The sequence below is a fragment of the Cynara cardunculus genome, assembly GCF_001531365.2.
Source record: "Cynara cardunculus var. scolymus isolate 2C chromosome LG 12, CcrdV1, whole genome shotgun sequence".
Taxonomy (NCBI): domain Eukaryota; kingdom Viridiplantae; phylum Streptophyta; class Magnoliopsida; order Asterales; family Asteraceae; genus Cynara; species Cynara cardunculus.
The window spans coordinates 6,062,163-6,077,269 of record NC_037539.1 but is presented as its reverse complement, the minus strand read 5'-3'; the positions used below and the strand labels follow the sequence as shown (position 1 = coordinate 6,077,269).

Genomic DNA, 15,107 nt, shown 5'->3' with positions numbered 1-15,107 from the left:
AACTTATTTTAAATAATAAAACTGGCATTAAATAGTAAATATAATTTCCTATATGTTTTTATATTTGTACGGTATTTCTTCAATAATCAAAGATTATTAGAAAAATATAAATATTTTTTAAATATTTTTTTGTATTAAGTTTTTATTATAATTGATTATTTAATATTTCTCATTCAATATCACATGTATACACATGAGTCAAACCAAATGTTATTTTTAAAGCTTGCAAGTTGTACATGCTTTTGATTAAATCTAAATAAATAAAAGAATAGGTTGTCATAATAATACTGGTTTGGACAAAAATTGATTACCAGCAATATTAATCAGTCTTGTACAAAACCTGTTTCAAAGGTGGTTAATATGAGGGAACATTTTTTTGCTCACCCAGCGGTTGAGGCTAATAACAGATCTGAGATCGAACCCATTACTTGATAAAATTGCTTCATCCATTTACTAACTGAGTTATACATCAGATACCATAATAATACTGATCATTTAAAGGTAAATGTATAATCAACTAAATTTCTCTTTTATCAAAAGGGCATTTGGCCTAGTGATACAATAGTCATTGGCCTTGTACGAGATCAGAGGTTCAAACCTCACAAAAGATGAAGAGTGTGTAAATTTATTTGTTATATTTACTGTATACAAGTAATATATACTTAAAAAAAACTATATTTCTCTTAAAAAAAGGGGGGGGGGGGGGAATGGAACCATTTGAAAAACTTTATTCAAATGGTTGTGTTCTTCTATTTTTTTTAAATTGTAATAATCTATACTTTATTATAAAATATTTGACAAAAAAAATTTAAAAAATCATTTTTTTATGCATAAAGTACTGTTTATTGATGCATATTACTTAAAATTCAATATTACAAATAAACTGTGCGTGTGCGTAAGTACAACTTATTAAAGTTTCATGTTTAAATCATGCAACCAATTGCAGATAAACATAGTCAAATACAAGATAAATATTTTATTTTAAATATAACAAATGTAAAATATGATTTGGATAATTATTTAAGAGAATACTTAATTATTATCCTTATAAAAAATTATATTATTAAATCAAGAACTTTGATATATTTATTTTTGAAATTTTAAATAGTTAATTTGATACTAATATTGATATATTTATTTTCGAAATTTTATAATATCTTCAAATTTATATTTTATTTAAAAATAAAAACATTATCTCTTTCTCAAAATAACATAAAACCGTATTATAACATCTACAGAGACTGAATAAAACGAAACACTAAAATTGAGATATATCTCGTTGCATTACGCGAATACCCTTATAGTCATTTTAAAAACATACATAAAACATGATAATCCATTTATAATGATATAAAGAATATAAAAACTATATGAAAAATTGAATGCATTTTATCATATGATTTTTGTATAAATCGAACATACAACTTAGTTGACAAATGGATAGAACGATTTTATTTAAATATACAACAGATTCACATTCGAGTCTTGCTGGAGAGGAGTTTGAACCCCTCCGCTACCTTCAGCAACTTCTCAGCTTGAAATGCTCTTCACATGTGGTTCCTAGTAAACAGGTGATGTGTAAAACTGATCGAAATTAGCAGTAATTAACCTCTTGCTTAAAATCCCATTTTAATATCTCTACTGAACATAGACCATGTCATTTTGCATATTGCAAACATATTTAGTTTACCAACTAATTTATCAACTATCAGCTATCTTATCAACCTTTAACTAAAAGTTATTAACTAATTCATCAGTTATTAACTATCAATTCATCAATTATCAGCTAACTTATCAACTAACTACTATTTACAAAAGCAACAAACTTGGAGAATTCTTCTTTCTTCCACCATCTTCTTTTCACTACAATCAATTTCCATGTTTGATTTTTCTTCTTTCTTGCACTTTTTCCCCTTTTTATTTGCTTTTTGTGCATCCCGAGGTCGACTCGATGAATTGGGGGACCTGCAAAAACAAAAAAACAACTCCACAAACTTCCAAGATTCTCTCTCCCCTCGATTCCCATCTGCAATCTTTCCATCTCTTCATTTGATATAACTACAAGAAGCAGTAATCTCGATTTCCAATTTTTTCAATCTTCAGTCAAGATTTGCGTAAATCGATCAATCAAGAGGCATCTGGGTTTGTGTTTATTGTGGGTTGAATTGGGTGTGAAATGACGAGAGTGCCACTGGGCATCCCGTCGTCGTTATCGTCGATGAAGATGATTGATCGGTGGTCGTCGTCGGATTGGTGGGAGGAGATAAATGAATCAAGATATTGGCAAGATGGAATCTTCTTTGCACTCTGTGCTTCTTATGCTTTGGTTTCCGCCATTGCTCTTGTAAGCTATTTCCCTCATTAAACACACACACACACACATACACTTTCTTTAAGTTCATTAAGGGCTGTTTGGTTGGTTTTCTGGTTTGTTAGTAGCTTAATGAACTTGCAGCTTAGTTGGTCAGCTATACACTACTACCGCTTAATGGTATAGTTTTATTCAGTAAGTTTCTGTTTGGTAGTGACTTAATGATATAGAAAGTGGCTTATTCAGTAAGCTCAAACTTATCATATCCATTTGAAAAACAAGCTCATTCTATCTGTGAGAGATTGATCCACAGTCTTGTATGGATAAAGCTGTTTGTGTGGATTACCAATCTATACGAACAGATTAATCCACAGAGTCTTGTATGGATAAAGCTGTTTATATGAATAAATCTGTTCGTATAGATTGTATAAATGGGAAAGATTTTTGTTTGAGAGGGTTTTTCATAGATGAAGTGACATGTTTTTTTAACCGGGAAGGGTGGGTTTAGAAAAACCTTGGCTTTCTGCATTAAGCTCCCCTACAAGCTTACTGAAATAAGCCACTTTCTATATCCTTAACAGTCATGTATAGCTGACCGAATAAGCTCTGAGTCTCATTAAGCTGCTAAAAATAGTCCCTAACTTGTGGGGAATCATCAATATGCAACAGGAAGTTGTACTTTATGCAATGGAGCTTGTACTTAAATCTTGATTTGGCAAATTTGAACTCTTGTAAATGTACAAGAAGTGACCTCTGGCATAAAGAGTTAAGAGTGGTTGTTTATGTAACTTGTAACAACACGTCGCACATGGATAGAAAAGTAGATTTGTGAGCTCCTTATAAGCTCAAAGTTGTGGGCTACCAATAACTTCTACCATGTTTTTAAGTTGAATATGAAGTTATAGGGTCTGCTTTGGGCTTGAAGCGTTACATAACCAAACTAAATGAACCCAATATATCCAACTCGGAAGTAGGGTCCACAGGGTGGGATGTATAAAGTCCCGGCCTCTACTTTAAAGGGTAAAGAGGTTATTTTCATGAAGACCCGAGTGCGTCAACAATAGGCAAATGTCTTAAAGAAACAATACATAATACAAAAGAAGAAAAAAGAAACCTTGGGGTAGCTAAACACTAAACAAATGGATATTCATAATGAATAAAGTATGAATAGTTGGATATCATGTTCTCAAAATATTTACAGTTCTCATTTGAACCCGCCCCTTATCGCTAAAGATGCATAGTTTTCCTGTACGAGAATACTATTACCATGAGTTGCGAAGTCATCTGCACATGCTTTGTGAATGTGGTGTGACGACTTTCTCCTTTGCCTTATTGGTTCATCAATCAAAAAGATGGATATTTCATCAATGTAATGTGTGTTTTTATGTTTGTCTATGGCTCTACGTACTTGCAGATTCAATTAATTAGGATTGAACTAAGAGTGCCCGAGTACGGTTGGACGACACAAAAAGTTTTCCACCTCATGAATTTCGTCGTTAATGGAGGTAGGATTTTAATCATCTGTTAAAACCATATTCTCTTGAAAGGTTAGCGGTGACAAGTATACATCGCGTGTTTTGCAGTACGTGCCGTTGTCTTTGGATTTCACTTGCAAGTGTTCAGTTTGCATCCCAAGGTGAGTGTTGCCATTTCATACTGTTTTTTTCAAATATGTCGATCTAGGCTTTCATTACTTTCCGTCCCAAAATAAATGTCCATATTTCTATTTTAGTTTGTCCCAAAATAAGTGTCCATTTTCAAAAGTAATTGTCCACTTTCCAATTCTATCCTTAATTATGAGATGGAGGAATTCATTATTCCCTCGATTATTAGGGTAAAATTGTCATTTAGTTAATTAAAAAGCGTAATGATTACGTATTTCTAAAACGTGTATCTTTTTCATTGTGGGCATTTAGTTTTGGCACAAATGGAGTATTAACCACCTTAGGTGGGAACAACAAAATCGAATTTCCCCATTCTTCGGCTCGGGAAAAGTGGTTCAACTATTCATTTGCCCTCGGGAGGGCCTCACACATACTTCCTTTAGTTTTTATTCCTTCTGCTTGTTCGCTCACACTCTTGCACAAGCCGCCTCGGGGGGGGGGGGGGTCTTGACACGAACAACCGCTATACCCTGTTGTTGGGGTAGAGGTCAGGTCTGCGTACATCTCACACCCCCAGACCCTATTTTCAAGTAGGATCAACGTGGCCGTTTGGTTTATTTTAAAGTTCCCTCGCCTACGCAAAATTTGTTTTCATCGAGGAATTTTTAGATATTTGAAAAAAAATTCAAACAACTTGTTTAAAATTTTGCATAATTTACGATTTTGCTTATTAGGTATGTATTTGGATGCTATTGGAAGTTCCCGGTCTACTATTTTTCTCAACGTATACTCTTCTTGTCCTATTTTGGGCGGAGATATACCACCAGGCAAGTAAACTTCATCTCCAATCATATCGTTTTCACATCAGAGCATCTTCAACAGATTTTCCATAACTTCTCCAAAAAAGAAGTAAAAGAATACGTTTCTCTCTTCACAACAAATTTTGGAGACTTTTCCAAATTTGGAGATTTTGTGGACTCTTATAAAGTTTCCGTTTTGGAGAATCTGTTGGCGATGCTCTCATTGATCTTTATATGCTAATTGTTTCTCTTATATGATGAGTAGGCTAAAAATTTACCAACGGATAAACTCAGGATCGTTTATGCGTCGGTTAATGCAGGAGTTTATTTGATACAAGTAAGTTAGTTATATGCATGCATTTTAATTTGTCTCTCGACGAACCTCTTTTGCATACTCACTTTGTCCCAAGATAAATGTTCACGATGAAAAAGGCACAAAGTTTTAGAAACATTTAATTATTACACTTTTTAATTAACTAAGTGACAGTTTTACCCTTAATAATGGAGGCCAAGTAATGAAATTCGTCATCTCATAATTAAGGGTATACTTGGAAAGTAGACGCTTACTTTTGAAAGTGAACATTTATTTCGGGACAAACTAAAGTAGGAACGTGGGCACTTATCTTGGGACGGAGGGAGTATATGGAACATCGTTTTTGATGTCTTACGATCCGTAGATCTACCATTAAAAAGCTTAAAAACGTTAATCACTTGGGGTGCTATTTTGATATATATATACACACACACATATATATATAGTCCCAATCATTTGCAAACCTTTTTATTTTTACAAACCAATCTCTACCTCCATCTAATCTAAAGAATATTTGTAACCATAGATATCTCGATTGTTTCCTACCTAAAGCGTTGATCATAATGAATGAACTCTGATCGACTTCCATAAATATCCAGAATCTCCGGACCATAATAAACGAACCCTCCTTCGTTCTATAAATGTCTCAATTGATTGGTTTGTTAATATCGAGGTTTGTAAATGATTGGGACTCTCTATATATGTATGTATGTATCTCTCTCTCTCTCTCTCTCTCTATATATATATATATATATATATATATATACACGGCCAGGGAAAACCTAAAAAATATGAAAAACTGAGGAACACCCTAGTAACCGTCATCGTGACGGTATGAACATGTGCATAAAAATCAAGATACAACTTCAATTACTTGTATACATATGTGCATACCGTCCAGATAAATGGTAACTAGGCGTTCCTCAGTTTTTAATTTTTCTGGTGGTTTTCCCCTTAACCTCCCTCCTCCCCCCCTCTCTCTCTCTTTCTCTCTCTATATATATATGTATATATGTATATAAGGGGAAGGTTCAAACGGGAATCATAATATATGCAAGCTTATATGAATTGATGCCTATACTTGGTGAAATTCATATAGTGTATATGCATCAATGCGTATATACTGGTTCTCATGGTTCTTAAAATATTTATAGTTCTCATTTGATATTATACATCATATATGCGTTACACAAGTTGTTTGCATCAGGGTTGCCTTTGGATATACCTTTGGTTGGACGATAGCAGTATGGTGCAATTCCTCGGAAAGATATTTGTTGCAGGTTAGGCCTAATAGCGCGTCCGTATTGACCAAAAGTTGACTTTAAATTCCGAAGGAATATAAAAACTTTTTTGGGTTTTCCGCTCATCGTTAAATAAAAGTGAACACAAATACTTCCATCAAAAGATTAAGCATGCCCTCTTCGTACCATGAAAATTGCAATGTTTGATCAAATGCATGGTTGTAGAGTGTTTGACCATTTGTCAAATGTCTAAAATACCCTTTAGAAGTAACCATTTGTCAAATGTGTAAAATGCCGTAAACCCTTTGGTAGTAAGTAGTAACCATTTGTCAAATGTCTAAAATACCGTTTAATAGTAACCATTTGTCAAACGTCTAAAGTACCCTTTTGGTAGTAMCCATTTGTCAAATGTCTAAAATACCCTTTTGGTAGTAGCCATTTGTCAAATGTCTAAAATACCCTTGTGTAATAACCATTTGTCAAATGTCTAAAATACCCTTTAGAGCTTTGTGTATGAAAATGAAACTTGACCCTCTATCGTAATCTTGCAGTTGTATCGCTTATGGCAGCCGCAGGCTTCCTGCTTTATGGAGGAAGGTGAGTCTCTAAAACCTTTTCGGCTAATGTTATTAAGCATTTACAATACTTTCTGTTACTCCCTCCATCCGATAATAAATGTCAATGACGAAAAAAAATATTTTTTAGAAATGTGTAATTATTACGCTCTTTAGTTACTAAATGACAATTTTACCCTTATTAATAGTGGGAGTAATGAATTTCTCCATCTCATACTTAAGGGTAGAATTGAAAAGTAGGCACTTGATTTTGAAAGTGGATCCTTATTTTGGAATTGAGGGAGTATTATTCACTATTGGAACCGAAATCTTTGCGTTTTTCTTCTTTTCAACGTTCATAAATTGTTATACCGGATGCTTTTAGGTTATTTTTTATGCTTCGACGGTTTCCTATTGAATCTAGAGGGAGACAAAAGAAACTTCACGAGGTTGGTGCTTGTTTTAATCGGTTTATTCTTCGAGATTGCTTTACAAATAGTTTCCATCTTTGTATTATCAGTCGACATGTTCTTTACTCCCTTCGTCCCAAAAATAAGTGTCCGCTTTCAAAAGTAAATGCCTAATTTCCAATTCTACCCTTAATTATCAGACGGAGAAATTCATTACTCCCTCTATTGTTGAGGGTAAAATTGTCATTTAGTTCTTCAAAAACTGTAATAATTACACATTTCTAAAATTGGTTTTTTTTTATCATGGACATTTATTTTGAGACGAAGGAAATATCCTCATTAATATGTGTGGATAATTTAGCAAAGCCACTCGGAATTTAGCATCACGAATTCGTAATGGTTGAGGATGTTATCTTTTAATAGAGAGCGGCCACATAGTGAAACGCTATTCTTGGCGTAACTTGTCCTAAATTGTTGCAGGTTGGATCGGTGACGGGAATATGCTTCACGTGTTTTCTTGTAAGATGCTTTGTGGTAAGATGCAATCTATGTTCCGCAACTATAAATTTTATAAGTGACCAAAACGGTCATTGGCTCAGTGGTATCTGGGTTACTGGTAGATCCGACCTCCTTAAAGACACCATTCCCGTAGGTCGTTAGTTTGAGTCTCCTCAGGGCCATTGACCGTTATCTTCAAGGCCCTATAGGATTAGTCGAGGTGCACGCAAGCCGGCCCAGACACCCACGGTTAGAGATGCACAAGGCCCGGGATTTTTTGGGTCTGGGCCTTCCAAGCCCGTTTTCAATTAGAAAAAAAGGCTCGGGCTTGTTTAGGCCTGGCCTGGCCAGGCTTTAGGGTTGAAAAGGGCCCGATCGGGATTTCTTGGGTTTTTCCAGGCCCAAAACTTTGGTCTGATTGGGCTTTGACATCTAGTCTGGACTTCTGGCACACTAGATCTGGGATTTTTTGGGTCGGGCCTGGGCCGGGCTTGGGCTCTTTCTTTGTGCATCACAAACAAGAGCATTTAACGTTTCCTCATCTGTTCGAACTTTATTTTGCGAATTTGCAGGATGTTCTCTCGGCTTTTGATTCAAAAGCTTCATTGGACGTACTTGATCATCCGGTTCTAAACTTGATTTTCTACATGGTACAATACCAAGACCCGATCTTTATATTAGACCATCTTTCACAACCATAAGCCAACTTATTTTTTGAGCTTATTCAAAAAGCCCGTTTGGTTTGACATAAGCTAGCTCACTGAAACGCTCTTTCAAGTAACATTTCAACAAGCTCCAGAGGTTTTATTTCACCTTTTATTCCAAATACGCCCCTTATATTTGTTCAATTAATTTTTCAACAATGCCCTTTTAGGTCATTTTATATTGTCATGTAGCTTATCTACTGATTGTTACCAAACATTACTAGTTTATTAGCTAACAACTAGATTTTGTACTAGAGGGCAAATCATATAGAAACTGTCTAAAAGTTAGAAACTGTGAAAATCAGTGTATATATGTCTTGTTACGTAAAAGAAACAACACATGTGAGCATGCAGTGTTCATACAGTTATTTCTCTTGCATTTTATGACTTCCTTTTATGAACAGCTAGTTGAGATCCTCCCCTCGGCTCTCGTGCTCTACATTCTTCGGAAGTTGCCGCCCAAGAGAGTGTCGGCACAATACCACCCTATTCATTAGTGGCAACCATAACCGTTCACCACGACATAAGAGCTTACGTTCGATTTGTTATTGGATGCTACCGGGTTTGAGCATGATGATTTATGTTGCTGTCTCGATCTGTAGTTAACTACAAATAAGATTTACTGGGTCGGTTTGTTTTGATTCGCAACTACAATAGCAATTGTGATTGCAACTTTGATTGGAGAAATATTTTTGATCAATTTCTTCATGGGGTTTTTTGTGGGTTTCCATTATTGTAAGGTTAAAGAGTGATGTAATCAAAGTATTTGTGCAACCAAGGGTGGTTTGGCTTTTACTCTCTGTAGTTTGTTATATTATCTGTTATGTCCAGTTATGTCTTATCAAATGCTGAATAACTGTTTTGGTATGTCTTCCTTTGATACCAAACGCATCCCAATTGACTTGTCGTCAAATTTTCTTAACTGGGACCCTCAATGCACACTCCTAACCTTTGGTGAGGCTTAAACAGTTGATTTTCAAAGAGGGTGCAATTGGTACGCGAACGAGACTGGACCGAACTGAATGTGTGAGAGCCAATAGGTGAATGAAAGAATTCAAAAAAGTTTTAATTTAACATAGGTAGTTTGGTAATTTACCTATTTTTTTCTCATGATCTTTGTTCCACCCTTTTTGACGGGACATAAAAAAATGCGAAGTTTTGTCATATCCCAGTCTAACGTCTTTGACAAAACAGTTGTTCAACATTTGGTAAGATAGAATGAGACAAGACAGAACTGGTAAAATAACCAATTTACCCCTAATGAGTTATTTATATCTTTTATATATTTTGATTAATTTTTTAAATCATAAAAAGAATATTTTTTATAACAAAATATATTATTAAAAAAATTTCATCAAGATGCTTAAAACGTCACCAAAATAAAATGTTTGTGTAGTTTTCAATTTTTATTTTATACCTTTTTTATATTATAATTATTTTATCAAATTAATATTTAATAAATTACATAAATCAACCAAAATATAAAAACAATATTTTGAGGATAGTAAAATGAAAATCTAAAAGAGCATAAAATACAATAAATAAAATTTAAAGATTAGATAAAATATAAACAATGATGAAACAGTATCTCTGTTCTACTCTGTATCTTACTCAGTGTATCAAACACACCCTAAAAAATATAAGACGGATTTTTATACTGTCATGTCTCATGTACCAAACTGAACTGATGGAACCACCAAATAAATAACAAAAGATTTGTAGGCAAAAAGTTGATAAAGAATAATACCCATATTGTAAACTTACTATATCTCAGCATTTCTTTACACGAACAACTTACAAAAACATCACCAAAGTTATGTGCATTTTGAAGTGTAAAGTAAAGCTAGCATGCCACCTGATCTCTAGAAACAAAAAAGATTTCTACAAGAACTTCTGCAGTTTCGACTTCTTTTCCGTTCATCGTCTGACTCCATCAACCGGTGGGGCCGCAAATCTCACTTCCGCAGGCCGTGCTACTACAACTGCTTCATCGGCAAATAATGTTTTGATGAATGATGGGGTTTTTAGGGGTCGACGGCCTGTCATTTTTGGATATACATCTTCCAGGAAATAGTAAGCGTGGCCAGCGATCATTCCCTGGATCGTTCAACAAATAAACCATAAAGATAGAGTGAAAAACGTTAAGAAGTTATCAGAGGGTCATTGGTTCAGTGGTACTTGGATTACTCGTAAATCCCAAGAAGGTCCGTTTGGTTTGCGGGATTTGGAATTGGATTCCATTCCGATACCATTTTTGGTTTGGAAGGAAGTCCAGAATTGAAATCCCGTGTTTTCAATGAAAGCCCACAAACATTGGATTTAGAAATCCCATGGGATAGTTGGTACACGGGATTTCATAGGATTTGTTTGTAATAATGTTTTAAAATATGATAAAAGAATTTGTTTTGTAATAACCAATTAATAAAAGGCAATTTAATCATTTTTAACTTGTTTTTATAAATTATCTATAAATAACGGAATTCAATTCCATTCCAAATCTTACAAACCAAGGATACCAAATCCTTCCACGAAATCCAAACTCCTAAAAAACATTCTATCAAACCGAACGCTCCCTAATTATCTTTGGTAATTAATCCAGATTCCCGGAATTTAAGGATTCAAGCCTCACCAAGGATGAAGAGTGTGTGTGCGAGTTTTACTGTAGATAAATATTATATACTTTCAAACATAAACATTTACGGAAAATATTACGGACTTACAAGTAGATCCACCCAAGCACTAGCACCAACAAGAACAGAGAAGCCCAATAAAACCTGCAGCGGATTCAAGAAGTTTAGAGATGAAATCGAACCAAACAAACCCAGTATGTCCCCATCCGAAGGTGGGGTGGGATGGGATGTATGCAGACCTGGCCTTTACCCCAAAGAGCAAAGCGGTTAAACTCAAATGAATCATATATCCCCGAAATCTAGGAATAGAAAGACCTTCCATTGCTAGGTTAAAACTTCTTATAATCAGACCCATTACAATATCAATACATACAAAAACTTCACATGTTAAACATATATGCAATGTATAAGGCTCCATATGCTTATGTCAAATGGATAGTTTTTATCAAACATGATTAGTTTATCAGTCGACTTATCAGCCACCAGCTAGTTTACAAAACATAGCCTACATAAGTAGATATGATTGATTTATAAATATAGGGTCAGGTTCAAGGGAAAACCATAAAAAATGAAAAACTGAGGAGCGCCCTGATAATCGTTCATCTAGACGGTATACACATGTGCATACGAAATAATATGTAAGTAATTTGTCTGGTATGCACATGTGCATTAACATGAACAAAAACCAAGAAACAGCTATTTGCATGCACATGCCCATACCGTCCAGATGAATGCTAACCAGGGCGTTCCTCAGTTTTTCATTTTTTTTGGGGGTTTCCCCTTGAACCTCCTTCTCTCTCTCTCTCTCTATATATATATATATATATATATATATATATATAAATCAACAAGAACTCACCCATGGCAAGTAAGCCGCGGTAAAAGTAAAGAGGCCCAAGAAGCTCATATGAATAAACGGATTTTGCTTGCTCCAGACATAAACCTAAGACGTGAGGAAAAATAAAGAAAACAAAACTTTAAACTCAAGTTGTTCTAGAATGTTTTGAGACATGAATAATGTAGATACAACGAAGTTAACGAATTACCATCATAAAAGTCAGTGAATTGCTAAGAAAAATGATCTTAGCAAAAGATTCCGATACATAAGGTATCATCCCTCCAACAAGTACGATACTGGTCAAGACGGTCGCACCAAATAAGAGCATATAAAAGAAATCCGCAGTCCTTCCCCTGAAGGAATTTTCTTCTAGAAGTTTGCAGTATCGAGCCAGAAAGAACATATGAAACAGGAAGTCCAAGTCTGTAAAACGAAGAAGTTATCATCATAAAGGGCAAGAAATGAGAATGCATTTAGTTAGGCCATTTTTGGCAACCATAAGCTAGCTTTTTTTAAGCTTATTGAAAAAGCTCTGTCGTTGGTCATAAGCAGCTTATTGAAACACTACTATAAGGGTTTGTTTGTTAGCAGCTTAATGAGTGCAATGTGACTTGCAGCTTAATCGGTTAGCTATACATGACTCTTTGGTAGTGGCTTAATGATATAGAACATGACTTGCTTAGTAAGCTTCTAGGGGGGAGGTTTATGAAAAAAAGTCAAGTTTTTCCCAACCTGGCCCCCTCCCAATTAAGAAACACAAACCTTCCATCTATGAAAAACTCTCCCAAACAAAAACCTTCCCAATCTATAATAACTAATTAATCCACACGGACAGCTTTATCCATACATGTCAATGCAAACCAACCAAACAGCCCCTAAGTAGCATTTCAATAAGCTACAAGGGATTTTTTCCACCTTTTTTTTCCAATTATACCCCTTCTTTTTTTTCCAGTTAATTTTTCAACAAGCCCAATTAAGTCATTTTACATTGTCATTTAGCTTATCAGCTTGTTTTTACCAAACATAACTAGCCTATCAACAAGTTTCTGAGCCAATGGCTAGCTTATAAGCTAATTTACCAAACATAGCCTAAACAATTTCTTTATTCCTAAAAAACTGAAATTTGATAAACTTGTTAAGAACCCAACATAAGCTCATATACAAACACATGGAACACAGACAAAAATAGTCTCTCCGTACCATGAAAATTACAACCTTCTAGTTAGACTTCAATACAGTGCAAGCAGAACCGGTACAAACAAGCAACAAGCACATTGTTTCCTGGTTAAATCAGATGGGAACAGTGGATAAAAGTTCCGTTAGGAACCCAAAATTCATCAGGAACTAGGGAACCGACCACAACACGCCACTTGTCCCTCTTTAGGATGAATATTAATCATGAATAACACATTCATGATGAATATAGAAGTGGGCGGTTCCCGGGTTCCTAACAGAACCTGCCCCAGGAACATAGTCCCCATACATGGTTCCTCATTCATAAGATTAGAAAAAAAGGAAAACTTTAGAGGGTATCATCACAATTCCGCTGTTTCTTAGACATGTTAGCCACAAATTACAATCCTTCTTGCTTCTATGACAACAAAAAACCAAAGTTGGTTGAAAATATGTGCAAGAATGCCTACCCATCTTTCGGAAATAGAGGAAATTGGTGATCAGCCGCCAGATTTGGTACTGCTTAACGACAAGTCTGGGATTCAAGTACAAGTTATACGGCGAGATGATCTGCAAAACGTTAAACAAATCACGTTTAATGGACATTCTAGTATCTTCAAGCCACGGCTTCCATATTTATCGAACAAACCACAATAAAATCATCATTGGAATGAACAGAAACTAGGTGCAACTTCATGGATGATTCAACAAATAATTTCTTTTCATTTATATCATTTCCTTATGTTCTCCATCCTCCATTTCACAAGTCCCATCCTTGTTTCAATGCAGGTAAATCATAGATTGGACCCAAAAGGCCAAAATCACACACAAAATTATTTAACTCTTATTCTCAATTACTTTTATCATCATACAACAAGTACCATATCAATCAATAAACACTTAAAAACCTCCACGTAAACCGCTAATCAATCATGCAATAAATTTCTTAACACAATTCAAATGCCCAGAAATCCTAGAGAAACTGAGATAACATAATTGTTCAATTTCCCCCCAAAAGAAAGATAAATAAACAACCCAAATGGGAACAACCCTTGAATGGAGCCCTTCTATTTTTTCGTACCAATTTAATTCCTGAATTCAATGCACAATAGCAACCAAAAAAAAACATGTTCATCTTACTTCACAAATCAAACCTACAAATTGAACCCTTCAATTTAATGAAACCGATCCCTTACACCACCGATGCACTTACGCCAACAAAATTGTTAAAATTTCAAAACATTGTAAACAAATAGACCCTAGAATCTTCATCTTTGAACCATTAACATAATCAAATAATCGAATTGGGGAAATTAAACATCTTTATTTGATACACAAAATCAAAACAAACGATCAAACCCTTTAAACCCATTAATCAGCATACAACCATTTCCAAAACCCCCAATAAATCGAAAAACTTTAACCAAAAAATGCACAAAGAATAAGAAATATTAAAGGCAAATCACCTCAAGGGAGCAACCAATTGTTGTAACAATTGCAGCTGTGAGATACGAACGAGTAATAATAGGCATCTGTTTGTACCAATCCTCCACAGCTTGCGCCATTTTTAACCCTGAATTCTTCAAAATAAACACTAAAAACCGAGCCTCCAACTTCTAATCTCGACAATCAGCGATGGGAATTGGGATTATATATAAAGAACTCGAAGAATCTAGAGAGAGAAAGAGACGGATCTGGGGAATTTTAGAGAGAGAAAGGTACAAGATGATATATGCACAAATAATCCACTGACAAATTAAAAAAGCATTCAACGAAAGTGTCTCTTGTATATATAATAGCAAATTTAGTCCCTTTGGTTTGTCAACAATAACACTTTTTGTCCCTAAAGTTTCAAAAGTACAAGTTAACCATCATAGTTTATAAAACGTCTAAATTTGGTCCTTTATTTTAAACAACCATTAAAATAATCCGTCACTTTATCGATTTTTTTGTTTTTTATCCAATCAAAATCAATTACATGATTTTTCGGTCATATGTTTTTTGATTGAGTAAAAGACAAAGATCAATAAA

The 15,107-nt window shown here is 34.6% G+C and overlaps 2 protein-coding genes across 2 annotated transcripts; one reads left to right on the top strand and one right to left on the bottom strand.

Annotated features, from left to right (window-relative positions):
* The first annotated feature begins 1,903 nt into the window (after window positions 1–1,903).
* LOC112522924 (tobamovirus multiplication protein 1-like) lies at window positions 1,904–9,281 on the top strand. Its single transcript, XM_025132268.1, has 11 exons — window positions 1,904–2,344; window positions 3,726–3,816; window positions 3,895–3,947; window positions 4,650–4,742; window positions 4,981–5,052; window positions 6,236–6,308; window positions 6,821–6,866; window positions 7,209–7,272; window positions 7,714–7,767; window positions 8,304–8,381; window positions 8,840–9,281. Exons 1-11 carry the CDS (start codon window positions 2,177–2,179, stop codon window positions 8,930–8,932), a joined length of 885 nt encoding a protein of 294 aa, XP_024988036.1. The 5' UTR covers window positions 1,904–2,176; the 3' UTR covers window positions 8,933–9,281.
* Window positions 9,282–10,155: 874 nt separating this feature from the next.
* LOC112523174 (derlin-2.2) lies at window positions 10,156–14,834 on the bottom strand. Its single transcript, XM_025132661.1, has 6 exons — window positions 14,543–14,834; window positions 13,547–13,646; window positions 12,112–12,326; window positions 11,925–12,008; window positions 11,156–11,209; window positions 10,156–10,532 (listed from the first exon to the last, which is right to left on the bottom strand). Exons 1-6 carry the CDS (start codon window positions 14,639–14,641, stop codon window positions 10,353–10,355), a joined length of 732 nt encoding a protein of 243 aa, XP_024988429.1. The 5' UTR covers window positions 14,642–14,834; the 3' UTR covers window positions 10,156–10,352.
* Between the last annotated feature and the right edge of the window lie 273 nt (window positions 14,835–15,107).

Excerpts from the sequence above, each read along its gene's own strand:
- LOC112522924 (XM_025132268.1), top strand. The coding sequence starts at position 2,177 with ATGACGAGAGTGCCACTGGGCATCCCGTCGTCGTTATCGTCGATGAAG. Across the intron at positions 6,867-7,208 it reads TTCCTGCTTTATGGAGGAAG|GTTATTTTTTATGCTTCGAC; the intron begins GTGAGTCTCTAA and ends GGATGCTTTTAG. Across the intron at positions 7,273-7,713 it reads GACAAAAGAAACTTCACGAG|GTTGGATCGGTGACGGGAAT; the intron begins GTTGGTGCTTGT and ends AAATTGTTGCAG.
- LOC112523174 (XM_025132661.1), bottom strand. The coding sequence starts at position 14,641 with ATGGCGCAAGCTGTGGAGGATTGGTACAAACAGATGCCTATTATTACT. Across the intron at positions 12,327-13,546 it reads CCTCTATTTCCGAAAGATGG|ACTTGGACTTCCTGTTTCAT; the intron begins GTAGGCATTCTT and ends TTCGTTTTACAG. Across the intron at positions 10,533-11,155 it reads GTGCTTGGGTGGATCTACTT|GGAATGATCGCTGGCCACGC; the intron begins GTAAGTCCGTAA and ends TGAACGATCCAG.